The following is a 20,831-nucleotide window of genomic DNA, read 5'->3' as shown; positions in this document are numbered from 1 at the left end:
TAATTGGGACGAATGCCGATATGTTTGGAGAACTAGCCAAGGAGTGTTGAGAGATGGTAGGAACCAAACATGCAGAGGCGCTTAATGTGCATTTCCTGTTCCTAGATGCCTGTCAGAGGAAGGAGAAAGAACAAATTGTGGTGCCAGAACAACTAGTAGGTCAAGTGATAAAAAGTAAAAAGTCTGTACCGACTCTACCAGGTGGTGCAACTTGTTATGTGGAAGGACAATTAGAGGTATCCAACCAAGCCGAGAACCAGACAGTGACTATTGAAGCCCCGGCTGGGGACACCTTAATCCATGGTTTGATGGCAAATTGTGGAGTGACACACCTATCCACCAGGACTGTGAAGACAGTCGCAGTATCCTTGACAAATGAATCTGCCCACCCAGTCACTGTGTATCCTGGAACTCTATTGCCCATGTTTACCGTGTGGAGATAGTTAGTGGCTCCTACCGGAATAACAATGCCAATGTGATACCTGATACCTCTCATCTGAACTCTGGGGATTCCCCAGATCTACGTGTCTGGAAAGAACGATTAAAACAGAAACTTGCTCAGAGAACTAGCGTATTCTCCGAGAGTGAGTAAAGCACATCCCAAACCCCCTGAGTTTGTGCCCTCAAAGATGGCAGGGGGGTTACAATAGGTTTGTAGTTCACACTCATCACCACACTATCTGAGCATAACACATTAAGGAATGTGACTAGGATCGTCAGTCAGCCCCCCGAAATCATGAGATTGGCTTTAAAATGATGAGATTTTAAAAACAAACCATTAACGTAGGGTTCTTTCCATTTGTCTTCTGATTCCTAAGCTTTGGGAGGCACATTTTCAAGCTTTTTTCCCCCCACAATCATGAGGGCAGGAAACGTGGTTTTTTTTTTTTTTTATAATCTAAGCAAAACAAGGCCCTTATACGCCACTTGATAGTAATTCTCCTTATGTCTGGCTGTAGATATCAACATGATAACTTTTGAACGCCATACCCAATCAATTCCACAGTTTCAGGGAATGTTCTAGATATCGATAGGCAGAACTCTATGGATTTTAGCGAAGAGTTAGACAATCAGAGGAGGGAAATGGAGGACACACAGAGTCCCTGCCATCTGACCAAGGCTATGGCTAGTCTACATTACCTGCTGGATCGACGGGCAGTGATTGATCCAGCGAGGGTCATTTTATTGCCTCTAGTCTAAAAGACACAATAAATCAACCCCCGAGCACTCTCCCGTTGACTCCGGTACTCCACCGGAGCGAGAGGCGCAGGCGGAGTCGACGGGGGAGCGGCAGCAGTCGACTCACTGCAGTGAAGACACCGCGATGAGTAGATCTAAGTTACATCGACTTCAGCTACATTATTCACGTAGCTGAAGTTGCGTAACTTAGATCAATCCCCCCAGTGTAGACCAGACCCTAGAGAGTTTACAGCGGTGCAGCTGCACCAGTGCAGCGGTGCTGCTGGAAGATCTATAATGTAGCCGCTCTAAGTCGACGGGAGAGATCTCTCCCGTTAGCTTAACTACTCCAGCCCCAGCGAGCGGTGGTAGCTCGGTCGGCAGGAGAAGCTCTCCCACCAACACAGCGCTGTCCACACTGGCGCTTATGTCAGTGTAATTTATGTCGCTCAGGGGGGTGGTTTATTCACCCCACTGAGCGACATAAGTCATGCCGACAGAAGCGGTAGAGTAGATGTAGCTTAGCAAACCCAACAGCTTCAACCAGGTCTGTAATTGTCTACGGATCTAAAACCGGGATCTAAAGCCCAGCTGAGTTTAATATATTGACACCCTGAACGATTTCTCCCCCCACCAGAAAGAAAAGAAATAATGGTGATGAGGGCCCACGGATCCCCTGGTATAGGCAGCGGGGTGGCAGTTGCAGGGAGTCTCTGAAACAGAAGGGGTGGAAGGGTGGCACACAGGGAGCTTGTGGGTGGAATGGAGGGATGCACGGAGTCCCTGGTGTGTGCAGTGAGTTCGGTTGTGAAGTACGCGAGCCCCTTGTCAGTGAAAGCCGAGCTTCTCACCATGTATAACCCTTCTGCCAGGTGGAGTCGGCAGCAACCAGGCCCTCCTTACATAAGAAAAACACTAAATATAACTATATGCAGATTCTGTTTCCTCTGCCTGCTTAGTAGAAATAACTTGTTCATCCCTGATCTTAACAGGAGTTCAAGGAGAGACTCAATGTGTTTTACATGGGGAATGCAGACAGGAAGCTGGGGAAATAACCTGGGGTAAACCAGACTAAAAGCCATCAGAGAACCTTACAGGGGACTCCTGGGCAAACTCTGGGAAGGACACAGAACAGGGTCTCTCTCTAAAAAGTAGGCTGTAGGTGTTGGGCTCAGTCATGTCACTTATACAGCAAGGAAAAATAAGCCTACTGCGGAAGTCTCTGGTCTGTGTGATGCAGGAGGTCAGATTGGATGATCATAGGGGCACCTTCTGGCCTTTAACTAACTCACTCTCACACACACTCACCAGTGAGTGGTTGGAATGGGGAGAGTGCATCTGTTTGGATTTCCTTTTACAGTTCCTGCTGCTTCCTGGTATTGGCCATTTATTTAGCTATGACCCTGTGCTGATACCTCTCCTCTCTTCTGCATTTAGCAGTGAACACCCAAGATTTTCAAAAGGGACTAGTGTTTTTGTATGCTCAACACTTTCTAAAAATCAGGCCCCTTTTAAAAGGCATCTCAAGTTGGACCCCAAAGTCACTTTAAAAATCAGGGCCTCTGTATGTTTGTTTCCACAACCAGGGAATAGTCATGTGTTTGTCAAGAGGTGAGGGCTGTCCCCAGGGAAATGGGGTAGGGGATGGGTTGCTGGTGGAATCAGAGAGACAAGTTAAAGTAGCTCCATGTGAGCCCCACCACCATTAACACAAAAAAAAATACAAAAAAAGGAACCAAGTGTTCCCCAAACACTAGTGACCGGGACCTTACACACGTTAAATCCAGGAAGCAGAAGGTGATCAGGCCCTCTTGAGACATGCTCTCCATCTGTGTGCAGCTGGCACTTATTACTAATAATTGGTATTGCAGTAGCACCCGGAGGCTCCAGCCAGGATCAGGCCCCATTGTGCTCGGCATGCACCTAGTGGGAGACAGCCTCTGCCCCAAACAAGTCCAAACAGAAGAGACAAAGAGTGGGAAGGAAAACGGAGACCCAGTGAGTTGCCCATGGTCACACAGGAAGGCTGTGGCACAGCCAAGAGTAGGAATCAGGCTTCCAAGCCCCTGGACAATGCTGCCTTTTACCCCATGTTGTATGGCTTTCTAGCCTAAGCTAATAGAGTTGGCATGCACACAGGCCTTTGCCAAGCACACGATGCACAACTCCAGTGCCTTATAAAAAACAAAGCACCACAATGGCTTTACAAGCATATGGGCCAATAAAAAGATATTACCTCATCCACCTTGACTCTTTACAAGCACAGACTGATTCACACTGGAAAAAAAAACCCAGGGTGCCGGCGTTTTCAAATACCTGGGCTCCCTGATGCTTAGTACAGAAATACAAAGGACTAAAGCACAGTTTAGAAGACTGTCAAAATATGCAAATCTCCAGCATCTCCACTGTGAGCAGATCCATTCAATGCGTGAGTGCACAAGACATCCTGCAGCGAGCACACTTCTTCCCTTTGTAGCATGGCCCTTGCCACTGGCCTCCTGGTCCTTGAACATGCCATCTCTTCTCTCCCCAATCACTCCATTAGAGCTACATTTGGCCCTGCAAAGTCCCTAATTGAGATGTTCTTGTTAGGCCATACGTTAGAGAAAGGGGGGGGGAGTAGCAGACCATCCCAGAAGGAAAAATATGCACCTAAAACTGTGGCTAGCCAGTGTATTCATTGGGCTGGAGGTCAGGAGATGTTACAGCTGCGTTTCAAGCGTACTTTGGATACAGTGGCCAGCCTGGTCCATATCAATATGTGTGCAATGCCATCTGCAGCACTCTCCCAGAATCCTCTCTCCAGCAATTTCAATCAGCCTGAAATCTTGCAGCATGTCTCATTTTTATTCCCATTCCCCTCACTGGCTTCCTAGCCATCTGCTGCCACTTGAAACTTTCCATTCTGACATATGATGCTGGCACCAGAGTCACTCCAGGTCCTGCCTTCCTTCAGCACTTCCAACCTTCGTGCTCCGTTCATTCATCCACTCACAGTCTCCTTACTGTGCGTCGCTTTGCCACCGCCCTTTCTAAATGGTGCATTCCCTCTCTTCTAGCTCCACTTCTTTGGAGTTCCCTTTCCTTCGGATCATCCTAAAGCCCTTCTCAAAACCTCTCTCTCTTAATGCTACTGCTTCCCAGGAGCACATTCTTCTTCCTTTTCACATGAGCCCGATGTCCTGCTCTCCCCCCCCCACTTGTTGACGTCTCTTTTGTTGTTGGGTATTGTTGGTCACTGCTTGATTGCTGTGTCTCTGCTAGCTTATTCCAAGGCTTTGGATAGTATAATCCAAGAGCCTGGTCACGTTGCTTCCTGAATCCATCTTTTGTGTGCTGCACCCAGACTCTGAGGGGCATGTTAGGTTTGTGGTGGTGCACTGAACCCCTCCGAGGCACAGTATTTAGCAGACCCGTTTTTTTAAGGATTTCTATTTATGTATCTAACCAGTTCAGAAAAGAGCTTCAGGAATGATTCCAGGTCTGGAAAACTTGCTTTACAGTGAGAAACCAGGAAGCTCAATCAATTTAGCTTCACAGAACAAGGTCAAGAGGTGACTTGATCACAGTCTACCAGCACTTACATGGGGAGAAGATTTCTGAGAGAAGAAGGCTCCTTAATCTTGCAGACAGGGGCAGAACAAGAGCCAGTGACTGGCAATAAAAGTCAGGAAAGTTCAAACAGGAAATAAGATGCAAGGGGTTTTTTTTCAAGTAAGGGTAATTAGTCATTGGAACAAATTGCTGGGGGGATGTGGTAAATTGGATGTCTTTCTAAAAGCTATGCTATAGCACAACCATAAGTTACTGAGCAAGAGGCAGGAATAATTGGGTGAAATTCTATGGCCTCTGTTATGCAAAAGGTCAGACGACTAGATGAATATAATGGCTTCTTCTGACCTTAAAGTCTATGAATCTCTTCAACTGCAACTTCAGACACAAGTAGCATTGAGGCCGGATTTGTAAAAACGGGTGAATGTAGAAATTTGCATGCACAATGACGGACTGCACAAAATCACTGGAATAAACACGTACATGGCTTGTAAGACGGGTAAACTGTAGTGTAATTGCACCTGCAGTGGAGGGAATTGTGCACACAAATCTGTGTAGATGTTTTTGATCAGGTAATTGTGCTTTTGGGGGAGGGGGAAAGATGTAGGTCAGACGTAATGTGCTATCCTATGTGTGTGGGGAAAGGAATTATATTCAATAGCCATGTTAAGAGGCAGTCCTGTTCTCTTCTCCAAGAATAAAGTAGCTCCTGTTAACACTGGTACTTACCTGGTAATGTGTTCTGCTTCCTCTTAGCTTCAGCAGCTCCCACGCCCTCTTTTTAAGAGCGTTGAGTAGTTTGTTTGTTTTTACAGGGCACTTGACATCTTGGAGGTCATAATGTCCCTGCTTGGTGTTTGTATTGACTCCTTGGTGGAAAGGCCCGCCCTGCAGCATCTGTGTCCAAACACTTTCTTAACTGCACTCTTAGGCTAGGTCTATACTACCCGCCTGAATCGGCGGGTAGAAATCGACCTCTCGGGGATCGATTTATCGCGTCCCATCGGGACGCGACAATCGATCCCCGAATCGGCGCTCTAACTCCACCAGCGGAGGTGGTAGTAAGCGCCGCCGACAAAAAGCCGCAGAAGTCGATTTTGCCGCCGTCCTCACAACGGGGTAAGTCGGCTGCGATACGTCGAATTCAGCTACGCTATTCACGTAGCTGAATTTGCGTATCTTAAATCGACTCCCCCCTGTAGTGTAGATGTACCCTTGGGCCAAGCCTGTGAGAGTGAGTAGTTTCCAACACTCATAATCTATTGTATCGGAGCAGCCAGAGGGAGAAACATCCTACGGGTTCTCAAACTGGGGGTCAGGACCCCTCAGGGGGTCCCAAGGTTATTACATGGGGGGTCGCGAGCTGTCAGCCTCCACCCCAAACCCCGCTTTGAATCCAGCATTTATAATGGTGTTCATATATTAAAAAGTGTTTTTAATGTATAAGGGGGGGTCGCCCTCAGAGGCTTGCTATGTGAAAGGGGTCACCAGTACAAAAGTTTGAGAGCCACTGCACAGATCTTCCAGTTCCTCCCTGTGCAGGTACAATATGGAAACCACAGAGAAGATGCACTTGATTATTAAACTAAGATGGACACCACAGAACTAATGCCAAAATGAAATCATTGCAAAACAGTGGTAGCATACAAACAAACCAAATGCAAAGCAAGATAACATTCTGAAATAGTGCAAACAAACCCACGCTGCCACTCAAAACCAGCCAGGTAAAAGTCAGTCATCGGCAACTGGAACACGCTCCTGATCGGCAGGACTTCAGCACAGGGAGGGTTAACATTATTACTGAAATAGGAATGTGCACACTCCTGCCACACACGAATCAATCTAATCAGAGAAGGAAGCACAAGGCCCAGGCTGGTTTTCCTAATGCACTGGGGGTTAGGGGCGAGATTATCTTCTCATCCCACTGAAATTAGATCAGGCCAAAAACTTCTCTGTGAGGTGTTTTTTGTTGTTTTTTGTTTTTTTTTACAATTGAGAACTTCAGAGTCAGTGAAGGAAAAGTGACAGCAAACTCCTGGTGCTCTCACTGGACGCAGCTTTTCAGACACACACAGCTTTGCCCTGGCAAAGGACCGAGGAGGGAAAGCATACAAAGAAATGACACCAAGTCTCAGCTCCATTCCAGTCACTTGCCCTTCTAGTTTCCTTGCGGCTATCACATGAGATGTCTTAGTCCAAACTCCTCTCCGAGGACAGCTCTGCATCTCTCCAGCACAGTGGATCCAGACTGCAGCTAAGTTACAGACAAGCTTGGGGTCCTTTTTAAATTTATTCTTTCGGTTCAAATAGGTTTTAATGTAAAAAATATCCAAAGACCCAAACTTTACTTCCTCGGATTAGCTCAGGCTCCCCCCGCAAGCCCCGACAGCAGCCGCAGCCAGTGCCCAGAAAAGCGATCTGTGTATCTGGTCTACTTACCATGTTTCTAAACTCCTTTATCCTCGCCCTCTCACTTCCAAAAGCAGCATTTTTTCTCTCTTTCTTCCATGATTTCCCCCCGCAAGCTTTTACTCTCTTCTTATAAATACGCATAAACCACTGAACCACTTTGAGCGTGGAGCTGTAATCCAAGCCCTTGCCCGCCCCACTCTGCATTTCCAACTAATCTAACTCATGACACAGCCATGGGGCTGAGCTAGGGGACCCTGAAGGCTGCTGTGACAGCCAACAGACTGCGCTTTGTTTAGCAGTAATAGATGTAGCGACAAGTGCAGTAAACACTGGCTTCCATGTGCAGTGCACTACAAACCCAGCAATATACAAGCGCCATTAGGCAGAGTCAACAAAAGGCACAGACCTGTTATTCCAGAGCAGTCCCGTGTAACTGATTTCTACTTTCACTTAGCGGTTTCTTTGGAATATGTCTGACCTTACTTAGGAGACTTTCCCTTCATGCAAACACTCTAATTCAGAACTGAGGAAACGTACTGCTCTCTTTTTCCAGAAATAACATCTAAAGGAAACACTACATGTGGGGAGCATGCCAATGTCCCCTGAAAAGAGGCCTCAACCTATGCACGATTTTCAACAAAATTCACTTTCCGTTTCTGGAATGTAAAGAAAAGCAGAACGTTTTCTCCCAGAAGAGACCCCAAAGGATTTGCGGGGGGGAGGGGGGGGCAGGGGAGGGTGCCATAGATTTCCAATAAACGAGTAACAGGTCAAGTTAAACCATGGGAAATAACAATGGAGCCTACAGAAATGCACAGAAATAGTTTGCTTAACAACCTTTAGAAAGGAAATAGAAAAGTGATGACTATGTCATGCAATGGCACCAAGTCACATGAATATCAAGCTGGGTATAAAGACCTTTTTTCCCCCAGAGAGGAAGTAATTTAGCATGGCAAATTCCTCCGCCCCTTCTTTAATTGTTTAAAATAGCCAGTGGCCAGAGCAGTGAGGAAGGTCACTGAGCAGCCAGGCAGTGGCCTACAGAAAAGACAATGGAAAAGCCAGTGGGGGTAGAAGGCGAGTGGAAATGCAGGTGCCTCAGTGCTTTCAGTGATCCATCAACACACATGGACCTGATATAATTGTGGCGGAAAACACAGAGTCATAGGACATGAGGACACACAGCCAGATACTGAGAATCACTGCAAAAAAACACGTTGCGTGGAAAGACAACAACATCCCGTGCAGCTCAGTGATGGCGCAGGGTTTGGCGGCTGTGTTGGATGTACGGCTGGAATTTTTGTGGGCCACACGAAGGAGAGCAAGTGAGCCCCTTTCTCTTTCACTAGGACAATAGATTCAGTAACATGACGCAGAAGACCACTGGGACAAAGGAACCAGACGCCAGCTATCTTCAATGGTAGAATAGAAACTATCGACAGTATCTTCCACCGCCACCTCAGACTCAACAGGTCACGGTGTCTGCTGGCAGCCTTGTTTGGGTGTTGTCCACAATTCAAAGGAAACTGGGGTGCTGTGGAGCCAGGCTGCCGTCACATACTGCCACAGCAACTGGCAAAGGCAACAGACTAACTCAGCGGAGAAGAGGAGGAAGGACTACACAGGAGCCCGAAAAGAATAGAGTGAAACTGTAAGCCACAGGAATCGCTACAAACAGCCCTCTTTCCCCTTCAGAGAGAAACCTTCCTAGGGTATCAGTGCAGTGATGGCTAGAGGAATTGAGGGCATGGACTGGAGAGGAGCGAGGGGCTTCTCTTACACGCCTGAAATGGTGCTACAGGTTTGTGATTTCCCTGAATTATAGAATGGCACAGCCGGCCCGTTGTTCAAGCACTCACTAGGCAGTTACCAGATTAGCAGTTAAACTAACTTGGTTTCAAAATCTTCTCCCTTTGGTGGAATATTGAGACCATGCCTATGTCTGGGAGGCTGGTCATCAAACTGGTGCCTCTGTCTCACTTTTAGTGGGCGTATTCTGCGTGGTCAGCACTGGATCCTAGAGAAAAGTCTGACCCAACTGTAGGACTCGCCTTGGATGCGTGACTATTAAGGGTAAGAGTGCAAGTAGCCTGTTAAGACGTGGTTCCCAACCATTTCTCTGCCGCGGCGCATCTTGATACCTTTAATTCTTTTGAAGCACACCACCAAATCGTCTCCAAATGAACTCATGAATATTCATGAGCCAATCCAGAGCGAGGCTAGTAGGGTTACAATCAAAACAACTAGGGCAGCTAACGTTAGATCGCAATCTGGCTATTGTGTCAAAATTAACATTTTCAACAGTAGAAACTAACATTAAAGCTAAACATAAGAACTCTGGATAAAAGCATGCTCAGTGGAGAAAGTGACATGCACCTGAGAATAATATTTTGGGATGACAAGCAATTAATAATTAATTGCTTCTTCTCATTCCCAAAATAGTCTTCCCAAGTGTGTGTACATTTCTCCGCTGTTTTTAAAGGCAATGTAATTAAGTCCCACTCAGAGTTCTGCCAGCCTCAAGAGATCAAAAAACAAACAAGTCAGACCCCCAACAAATCAGGAGATTGGCCCCCAAAACATGTGGTTATTTGCAAAGAGATTATATTGTTTTTTCAGTCAGTCTAACGATTGGTGAACTGCCCTGTCCATCCTCAGAGAGAGAGCGAGAGTGCTGCCCATGCTCCCCATATGTACAGGGTACGAGGGTTTTGGGCCCTGCTGCAGGAGTTCTGACCCCCACATCTGCCCATCCCCTGCCTGGCAATGAATTCTGCCTCCCAACCTCCAAATCAATCCTCTGCCCCAAGGCTCCAAATCATAGAATCTCAGGGTTGGAAGGGACCTCAGGAGGTATCTAGTCCAACCTCCTGCTCAAAGCAGGACCAACCCCCAACTAAATCATCCCAGCCAGGGCTTTGTCAAGCCGGGCCTTAAACACCTCTGAGGAAGGAGATTCCATCATCTCCCTAGGTAACTCATTCCAGTGCTTCACCACCCTTCTAGGTAACCCTTCCAACCTAAACCTCCCCCACTGCAACTTGAGATCATTGCTCCTTGTTCTGTCATCTGCTACCACTGAGAACAGCCGAGCTCCATCCTCTTTAGAACCCCCCTTCAAGTAGTTGAAAGCAGCTATCAAATCCCCCCTCACTCTTCTCTTCTGAAGACTAAACAATCCCAGTTCCCTCAGCCTCTCCTCATAAGTCATGTGCTCCAAACCCCTAATCATTTTTGTTTCCCTCCGCTGGACTCTTTCCAATTTTTCCACATCCTTCTTGTTGTGTGGGGCCCAAAACTGGACCCAATACTCCAGATGAGGCCTCACCAATGCTGAATAGAGGGGAACGATCACGTCCCTCGATCTGCTGGCAATGCCCCTACTTATACAGCCCCATATGGCGTTAGCCTTCTTGGCAACAAGGGCACACTGTTGACTCATATCCAGCTTCTCGTCCACTGTAACCCCTAGGTCCTTTTCTGCAGAACTCCTGCTTAGCCACTCGGTTTTGCCCTCCAGCCCCCACAAGTTCTGTCCTCACCCTCCACCAGTCCAGCCCCACCTCTAGTTCTGCCTACCCAACCCCCACCAGTTCTGCCCCCCCAGCTTCCCCACCAGCCCCACCCCTCAGTTCAGCCCCCTGCCTCACCTGTTTCTCCTGGGGTTCTTCCCAATTCCAACCCTGGGGGGCTGCAGTGGGGTCCCCTCTCCCCTTCCAGGCTGGGGGGGGGGATGACTCCCCCTGCTTCCAGCCAGCAGCTGCAGGAGGGAGGGGGAGGGGCAGAGGAGCTGGCCTGATGGGGGGAGGAGAGGGAGATTGAGCTCTGATTGGTTGGTTGCTCTGCCCCTGGAGGAGGCGGCACAGTGAGGCAAACAGCCAATCAGAAGGCGGCTTTCCCCACCTTCCTTCCCCTGCCTCCATTCAGCAGGATTCAAATTTGCTATCTTAACCTGGCTTTGGGGAACGGAACGTGACACATGCACAATATCTGAAAGGGGCCTCGGCCCGGACAGCAAAAGGACAGAATGCCAGCTGGTTCCGACACGCCGTAAAATACAAGGGAAGGGTTTTTCTTTCTCATGTGTCGTTTTAAAAAAAATTCAGTGGCACACCGGTTGCGAAGCACTGCGTTAGGGGACATCCTCACCGCATTTTGGAGGGAATGGGAGCAAGCCTCCCAGCCCAGGTTCCCAGATTTGGGCTAGCAGGGCCCACACCAGATCTCTAAAAAGAGCTGTATAGAGAGAGCTTTCAAGCTGCGACTTGGGCTGGAGCATGGGCTCTGCCTGCATGAGCTTCTGAATGCTCCAAGATCTCTGGTACCCAGTACACATTCTGGCCTTACAATGTGTTTTGGAGTTGTAGTTTGATTTCAAAGTCCTGGGGTTTGGATGTTACTGGAGCTCATGATTTGATTACATACATAGTTTGGCCAGTTTCATCAGGTTTGCTGCTGGTATTGGGGAAGGCTGACGTTCTCTGCAAAACCTCAGGGAAGCTTTTCTTAAGCAGAGAATTGTTTCAACAGGGAAAGATGGCACATACCTTCCTGGAGAATGTCCACCATGCCCCAAGGCACAACACCCTTCTTATGGGTCTGGCACTCTTGTTTTGGAAGCAGCCTTGTTTAGAGCCGGTTTCATTCTGGCCTATGACAGGTAGGTGGCTATTATTTTAAAAGGGACAGCAAATGCCCTCTCCAAGAAGGCCCAAGAGGGCTTCTGCAGGATGTCATCTGTTCAACAGGGCCGTATAAAGGTTGAAGGGTTCTGGCCTGTGTTATACAGGAAGTCAAATTAGATTATCACAATGGTCCCTTCTGGCCTTAAAAATCTATGAATCTCTCTCCACAGATCATTAGACTGGTATCTGTCCGGTATGGACACTATCCAGCTATCTTCAGCTGTGTCTATATATTCTCTGCTGCATGTATATGGGGCAGCTTTTCCTTTTCAATCAGAAAAACACTCATAAAGAGAAGGTGGTGGCAATGGAGGCAGCAACTGCTCTGGCAGATTTCCATACACATTCCTCTAAGATTTAGAACATCAACTTTAATTACAGGTATGGCAGGTGAAGTTTAGGCGTAGGCCAATGGGCAGGCAGTGAAATGGAATAGCTGTCCGTTAACATTAGCAACAAGGAGAATAGCAAGATTAGGGTTAGTGAAACTTATCTGTGTCCACCCAAAAACAAATACAGAATGGGAACAAGAAGGGGTATCCGGGATGTGTGGATATTTTTTTATATATTTGGGCAGAAAAGTGGGCCATCTCAAGGGGGTTATACATTTGTAGATTTTTAAGGCCCGAGGGGACCTATATGATCATCTAGCTTGACCTCCTGGGTCCACAGGCTATAGAATTTCACTAAGTAATTCCTGCATCGATCCTGTAACTTTTGATTCAGTTACATCAGATCTTTTAGAAAGACCACCCACTCCCAACTTAAAGATTTCAAGTGACTGAGAATCCACCACAGCCCCTAGGTAACTTGGTCTAATGGTTAATTACCCTCACGGATAAAAATGTGTACCACATCTGTAGTCTGAATTTTTCTAGCTTCAGCTTCCAGCCATTGTTTGGCTAAATTACAGAGCCATCCCCTATCAGAAATTTTATCCCCGTTTAAGTACTTATAGACAGTGATCAAGTCACCTCTTAATCTTATATCTGATTAGTTAAATCAATTGAGTTTCTTAAGTCTCTCACTGTAAGGTAAGTTTTCTAGACCTGGTATCATTCTTATAGCTCTTTTCAGAACCTTTTCCAATATTTCAACATCAACTATAACTGAACACTGTATTCCACATATAGTCTCAAAAATGTCCTCTACAGAGGTAATGCCACCTTCCCTACACCTAACTGATGCCACAAGAATACAGAATATAGCTGGGGATTCCACTGAAAGAAATGGTGATTGATCAAGGGTGATGAGGCAAATCCAATTGATAAACACAAAACTTCAGGTGGAGCAGTGACTCAGCTTCTATTGTGTTGGTGCCACATTTAGGCAAGAGCAAGATTTGGGGAGCTCCTAACCGGCTTGAAATGAAAGTTCATAGATCAGAAGCCTGCCTGAGGTAGCTTGAATACAATCTACCATCCTGCCTGAAGGTGAGTGAAGGCCAAAGATGTGTGACAAAAGAGTTCGTTTGGGAGAAACGGACAAGGAATTCATCAGGCAGTGATTTGAGCAATCAGAGGTCTGCACTTTTCAAAAGGTTAACTTTTTTCTTTTTGCCACATCATAACTTTGGCCCATAAATTCTAAATACAGCCTGTTCTGTGGTCCTCAATATGGCCTTTCACTATTTTTGCAAAGGTTGTATGTTCATTTTGGAATTATTGATGTGACTTTGTTTTTTAGGACCTATCAGAACTCTGCAAAGTTTACAGATTGTACGCAAAGGGGTAATGGAGACCTAGGATTGAAATTAAAAAAATTAAGTCTCTAAGGGGAAAATTTCCAAAAGAAGCTAAAGTCAGCAGCCTAAATCCTGTTTTCAAAAAGGACGTAGGCACTTTTGAAAAATGGCACTTAGGCTAAGTCTACACTAGGAAATTAGGTTGGTATAACTACGTTGCTCGGGGATGTAAGAAATCCACCCCCTTGAGTGATGCAGTTAAACACTACTAGATAGAGACCCATCAGTACTTCATTCTCCAAAACATGTCACAGGCTATGACCTTCGCTATTTCAGAGAGAAGACTCAGATTCCAAGGCCAGAAGGGATCACTGGGATTATCTGGTTTGGCCTCCTGTATAACACAGACCAGAGAACATTCCCAAAATAATTCCTAGACTGGAGCTTTTAGAAGAACATCCAATCTCCATCTGAAATTCACCAGTGAGAGAGAGTCCACCACAACCCTTGGAAAATTGGTCCAATGGTTAATTACGCTCACTGTCAAAAGCGTACACTTCACTTTCAGTCTGAATTTGTCTTGCTTCAGTTATTGGATCGTGCTATACCTTTCTCTGCTAGATTATATATTTGTTCTACAGATAGAACTGTATAGACTGTAATCAAGTCACCCCTTAACCTTCTCTTTGTTAAACTAAATAGATTAAGCTCTTTGAGTCCATCACTATAAGGCATGTTTTCTAACCCGTTAATCTTTCTCGTGGCTCTTCTTTGAGCCCTCTTCAATTTATCAACATCCTTCTTGAATTGGGAATTGTTGGAGAAGGAATATTGCCGAAAACACACAGTATTGCATTTCCATTGGTAACCGTTTGGAAAAATACACTGCTAGCTAGGACATTTATGGCACACTTAGGGTAGCTGTTTAAGACACACATTGTAAACATCTTGCTGCTTTGCCTGGCCGGTGTACAGGGTGAGAAGGTAAAAGGAACCCACCAGGTTGTTTGGGGATCTGTAATTCTGCATTTCAATACTTTCAAATCTGTGATGGTATTGTTTTTAAGGTAGAATTTCCTTGTTTTCTACCTTTTTAAACTGCAGTGTTTTGATAATATTTTCCTTTCTGAAACCATGGCTACACATTTATAAACTTAATTTGGTCTTAACTACATTTTTGTCAAGTCAACAATAATTTCATCAGCAAGTGGGTCTTTGCAACAATCACATCCTTTGCTGATGGGACAGTAAACTGCCCCCTTGCCATAAACCGGCATATCCTGTTTGCTACTGGAGCTCCGGGGGGGGGAGGGATAGCTCAGTGGTTTGAGCATTGGCCTGCTAAACCCAGGGTTGTGAGTTCAATCCTTGAGGGGGCCACTTGGGGATCTGGGGCAAAATCAGTACTTGGTCCTGCTAGTGAAGGCAGGGGCTGGACTCGATGACCTTTCAAGGTCCCTTCCAGTTCTAGGAGATGGGATATCTCCATTAATTTATTTAATTTATTTATTATTATTGCTCTTGCTCTCAAGAGCTTAGGACCATACCATATACCAATTTTTGTTCTTTAGGACTGCCGTTGCCAGTGGGAACAATAAAGACTGCCCAGAATACAAACACTCATGGCGTATAAAGAAAGACAAATCCATGACTGACTTTGTGAGAACTTGTGCAGATTCACACAGTGATTTTGTCCCCTAAGTATGACGGTTTCGGGTCCCTCCTTTGGAATGGGGTGGTGCTGGCCTCGGTGCCAGCCAGGTTTCAATACTGTATTTTGATTCTGGCTGTCTTAACACAAGGTTTTTCTTACTTAGAGTTTCTCAGCACATTGTGCTGTGTAAAGTAAAGCTGTGGGCACCCGCATCCCAAAACCAAGGGGCAGGCTGAATTAATGCTAGGTGCCAGGCTGGGGACAGAACGGGAGCTTGGCTGTGTTCAGATGCTATTGCTAAGATGACCACTTGTACCCTATCTAGAACACATCTAGTTGCTCCAGAACTAAGTCAGCTCTTTGCTTTTTCACGTAATTTGTTGGCTTTGATTCTGAGGTTATTTTTCACATTCGCTCTGATTATCTCCAGGACAATGCACTGTTGAGTCTGTTCTATCAGCTGCATTGTTTGGAAATAGAAGAGGTAAAAGTCTCCTAGAATTCAAGGACTCTTGTATGAGAGTTCCACTCCTACCATTCAAAACAACCCAATGGGAAAAATTAGACTGAATAGCTGTATTACATTTTTTTAAATGATTCGTGTATTGACAAAGAACGTGGATGGAACGGCTTGTCAGCTTGAAGAGCAAACAGTCTCTAATGCACACATCCCAAGCTTTATCCCCCTCATCAAAAACTTCAAGGCTGAAGTTCACCCCCTCCGCCCTAATTATTCAAACTGATGAGGTATTTCCTGTGCCTGCAGCTATCAGTAATAACAGGGAGTCTAAGCCCAGAAGGACATCCCATTGCTATATTTACTTGTGGCCATATCCCAATATAGCTGTTTGATTGGAAAGCTAATTTCCCTCTCTTTCCTGTAGTTCAGATACATTTTATGTGCAGGCACATGGGAGACAGCTGCAGCCAGCACTCCAGTGGGTGTTAAAAGCCCCTCTTCATTGCATGCTGCCAACAATGCCAGGCTTGTTCCCCAGCACAGGCCTGCACTGTCTGCATGGAGGAGCAGGCGTTGGCTCTCGCACTCAAGCCTCCAGTTGCTATGGCAATTCAACTAAATGTAAAGCTAGTGAGAAAGGCGTTGTGCTGGCCCCTGGCAGCGTTCTGGTGCTGCTCATGGACCCAGATGGGAGTGACCCGGGGAAATGGAAATATCCATGTCAAATGGAAATAGCACCCCCGTAAATGCATTACCAAATGCAACCATGGGGAGGGCTGCTCCCTCCTCCTTGCCCCAATGGCCCAGGGCAATCACCAAGTGTGAGCAGAGCTTAACCCCCGCCTGCATTCCTCCAGGGCATTGGGCTCTCAGGCCCAGCCCCACTTCTTATGTGTCTGGACTAGGGCCTTTGGCACGGGCGCTGGAACAATTTGTACAGTGGGGGTGCTGAGAGCCATTGAACCAACCTGTAAACCCTGGATATAATGGAAACCACTTCAAGCCAGGGGGTGCAGCAGCACCCCTAGTTCCAGCACCTATGGCTTTGGCTCCCGATGAACAGTTTCGGGGTCCATGAGGAATGACACTTCCTGCCAAGCGTTGTGAAGCATTAGCTACTTTAGAGGTGCATAGAATAGAAAGGTCCGGACTGGAATGTCATTTACCCCACAAACTGTCATAAGTGACCTTAATAGCCAGGCTCAGCTGTCCCTCCCCACCGGCCAGGCTTGCTGGGGAGGAAATTATATTTGTACTCGTTAACCAAATTCCTGACTCCTGATCCTTACCAGGCTTGGGGAGTTTAAATGTTCAGCCTCTTTATGCTGGCGCAGTATAAAAATCCCCACTTGTGTCCAGGTGTAAGGGAAAGTGCAGATCTCCCAGAGTGAAGTTCACCCTGGTGGCAGGGCTAGCGTAGGAATAGGCCCCACTTACATGTCACGTAAGGACTCATCCCAAACACATCACACTGATGTTGACCCCCAAGCTCAGAGACTTGAAGGCCAGAAGGGACCAACATGATCCTCGAGTCTGACCTCCTGCACAACGCAGGCCACCGAACCTCACCCACCCACTCCTGTAACAGACCCATAACCTCTGCCTGAGTTACTGACGTCCTGACATCGTGATTTACGGACTTCAGGTTACAGAGAATCCACCATTTACAAACCGGCAAGTGACCCCTGCCCCATGCTGCAGAGGGGTCCCCAAAAACTCTGCTCCCTGCAGTAGCTGCTGAGTGGGAGCTGCCCTCCGTGATATCAAGGTGGCAGCCTACAGATTCCCATCGCTCTGCCAAAACCTTTTGCTTTAATTGCCAGTTTGTGAATCAGTCCATTCTACCTTACTCATAAAGACCTGGATTCAGATTTACTGGGGCCCTGGGCACAAAGAACATGTGGGCCCCTCCCCCCACTCCCCTCGCCACGAGGCCCCGCCCCCTGCTCCTCCCCTTCCCCTGAGGCCCCGCCCCCTGGCCAGACCGGAAACCGGGCCGTGGTAAGAGGGAGCCCCGGCCTGCGGGCTCTGCTGGGCGGTACCCCGGCTCCCACCACCCACGACCACCCGGCATCTGCCCCGGGGCCTTACCCAAGCAAAGGGGCCAGGGCCGGGCGCAGACACGGTGTGGGGATGGGTGACGTGGTCACCATGGAGACAAGCCCCGCCCCACCTCCCAGGACCCCGCCGTTGCCATAGCTGGCCTGTGGCCGCCTGACAAAGGGCAATGTCTCCCCGCCAAACGATGTCTGTGCACGGACCCTCCACCTGCCGTGGGTGGCGCTCCCGGGGGAGGTGGGGACGTGGACCCAGGGCTGCTCTCAGGCATCCCAGGCCCCCCCCAGGGCACGTGGAGGGTCTGGGGCTTCCCACAGCAGCCCAGGCTGCCCGGGCGGCTTTTACCACAGCCCGGCTCCTGCTTCCGGCCTGGCCAGGAGGCAGGGCCCCGGGCGTGGGGGGGGCCACAGTTCTGGCACCAGTGGCCCCCCCACTTAGATACAGGTTCTGGCGCTCCCGCAGAGGCCACCGAATTGGCCAAGGCCCCTGGGCACGGGCCCCAGGTGCCTGTGCATTAATCCACCACTATACTCATCATGGGCATAGTCCAGCCGCCTTCAGTGAGAGCGCAGCGTGAGATGGGCTTGCAGTGCGAAGCTCTGAAACACAGGCAAGCGTTACCTTTGAGCAGCAATGTGGACCATAGAGGAGGAAAAGCCAATGAAGCTATTTGGACTCCATTGGATTTGGGTTCTCTACCCTGCCATAGCATGGCTGTTCCCCCTCTGGCATCCCCCATGGGATGTTTGTGTGAGCAGCTGCCTGATGCTCGGCACGAGCTTGGGGTTATTAGTAGTGTTTTTCCAATTGTTCTGTTATTTTTAGCCCCAAACATGACAACTTACTTTCTTTCTGGAAAGTTTGTTTGGCCAGCTGTGGGGAGGCACTTGGGTCAGTGAGGGGCTGTCGGCTCCTCTCCAGCCACTGGCTGCAGCGTCTGAGTGCCAGAAGCATTGCTGGTCAAACAAAATGATTCCAAGTCACAAGGCAGTATCAAGTGTCTGATTTACAGGTGCTGAGTTGGAAGGGGCTCTCATCCCTGGAGGGAGGGGGGATAAACTCCCTGTCAAAAGAAGGAGGGTGAAATGAAATAGATCAGAATGGGGTATGGCAGCGCAGAAGAGGCCAATTAGAAAGCGGTTTACGTGAGCTGACCTCCATGGCACAACTGCCGGCACATGAAAAACATACATTTGTATCTGAATAATTTCAGATTCCTGGTGCTAAAGCAACACACCTGACACAGACAGACTAGGAATTAGGATTTGCATCCTCCTAGAGGTCCCAATAAAGCTAATATCATGCAACTATTTAAACTCTATGGACAGCTTAATATCATTTCCCACTCCTCATCCCTCTCCTTCCCTTAACTCCAGGTCAGCTCCATGCGAGGACATTTCAGAGAAATACTCCCCTGCAGTTGTTCTCTGAGACAGATCCTCACACAACATCCCCTCTCCTGGCTCAGAACAGCGGTGTATCCAGGCAATGGGAACTTTGCAAGGCTGCTGGTTTTAGTGTGGGAAATCTCAGCCAGCCCATCAATGGAAGGTAGGTGCCCGTGGTGCTCGTACCATCTGTTCCTTTCAAACCAGGAAATAAAATTACTCCGTGTAACAAAACAAAAAATTGACTAGTGAAAAGACAAAACAGGTTTGGATCCCCAAGGAGTAGGGAGTGTGGGGGAGTGAGTTATGTATGAGGCATAGCAAACAAGAATCACAGGGAAGTAATTTTCCCTTCTCTCTCATAAGAGACCTGCAGTAGACAGGGCTGCAAGAGGGACCATAGAACGAAGCCCTAATGCACAAATACTGCAGTAAAAGACAAAGGAAATTCAATATATCACCAACTCCACAGCAAATGTCTTGTTAGAGAGTAAGGTTCAGATAGCTCCCCTAAAATAAGATTGAGACCTCCCCCAAATTGATTAAAGTATTCCTAGGGAGTGAGACAGTTTGGGCAGCCCGAGTCTGGCAAGATTTGGGTAATGCAGGTCACCCAGGTTCTAAAGCCAGGGTTCTAGTGGAACGTGTCTTGCCAAGGAACATAGATGCTCCCTGGTACCCCAATTTCCCATTCCTTTCTCAGAGTGGCCAGTGAAGGAAGGTGTGCACCCAACCACCTCAGCTTCCCTGCTAACCAGCTCTCAACAATGCCTCAAGCAGTTCTCATTTGCTCAGAGTATCTTTTACTCCTAGTGCTTCGAACCTTAGCTTGCTTTTAACAGGAAATCATTCCAGAACTGGCTGGACCAGACATGGAGTCATTGTAGGCAAGGGGCAGGGATTGGCTACACCATTTGAAATTACATCTGTCGGTGAGGTAACGGTGAAACTGCCTCCAGGAACCCCACTCCAGGACTCTCACTGGCTTGGAACGGTTCCAGAGCCTCAGACAAGGCTGGTACCTCTACATACATACTCACAGCCCTGAGGCCCAGCCTTACCACAGCTTCAGTTTCCTGTTGGGGCCTTTATATAATCCAGGCACCCAATTAGAGTGCTGCCTGTCCAGCCAACCAGTGGCCTGGGGTGTGGCAGCTATGGGCCTTTGGCTAGGAGCAGTGGCTAAGGATGCTGGCTGAGGTTCTGCTGGGCCTGGGCTCAATCCCAGGCTCCTGATTTCACCTCGTTCCCTCAGGGCACCAAAGGACTAGACTTGTCTGTATGGGCTCTGTGAAAGGCTCTGAACACGGCTTTTCTCTGGTGTAGCATAGAGCCCGTGTTGGCAGAATCTTTCTAGGATCTTGTGCACATGTTGGTTGGGCACAGGGCTAGTCTTCAGGGTAAATTAGGAAGTCATCTAAGTAGGTGACCATATAGTGGTCCAGCATATCTCATAAGACATCATTAATTAGATGCTAAAAGGTCGCAGACAGGTTAGTAAATAGCCATACAGAGTGCGAAGAGCAGTTTTTCATTCGTCTCCTCACCAGATTCTGAGTAGTTTGTACACCCCTCAGAGGTCTAACCTGGTGAATACCCAGGTTGTTCTTGCCCAATGCAGGGGTTCTGGAATCAGGGGTAGCGGGTGTTGATTCTGCACTGTGATTTTATTTAGAGCACGGTAGTCCACACAGAGTTTTAGGGAGCTAGCTTTCTCTTTCACTCAGAGGATAAGGTCCCTGGCCGGGGATGTGGAATG

General features: G+C 47.7%; 1 protein-coding gene across 5 annotated transcripts in view; it reads right to left on the bottom strand.

The window, feature by feature from the left end:
- Positions 1–7,373, bottom strand: part of PLEKHG4 (pleckstrin homology and RhoGEF domain containing G4) — a 157,306-nt gene extending 149,933 nt beyond the window's left edge. For 2 of the 5 annotated variants that reach the window (XR_010592651.1, XM_065567563.1), the window contains exon 1: positions 7,171–7,373. Coding sequence is in view for 4 of the 5 variants with exons in the window: in XM_065567563.1 (XP_065423635.1) it covers positions 7,171–7,347 (177 nt within the window). In the remaining variant the exon portion in view is untranslated. The remainder of the gene's footprint in view (positions 1–7,170) is intronic. The other 3 variants (XM_065567564.1, XM_065567561.1, XM_008175591.4) reach the window with 2 other exon arrangements.
- Positions 7,374–20,831: the final 13,458 nt, after the last annotated feature.

The sequence above is a fragment of the Chrysemys picta genome, chromosome 14 (genome assembly GCF_011386835.1).
Source record: "Chrysemys picta bellii isolate R12L10 chromosome 14, ASM1138683v2, whole genome shotgun sequence".
NCBI lineage: Eukaryota > Metazoa > Chordata > Testudines > Emydidae > Chrysemys > Chrysemys picta.
Note: the sequence above shows the minus strand (reverse complement) of the source record. Positions and strands in the feature narration are given on the sequence as shown.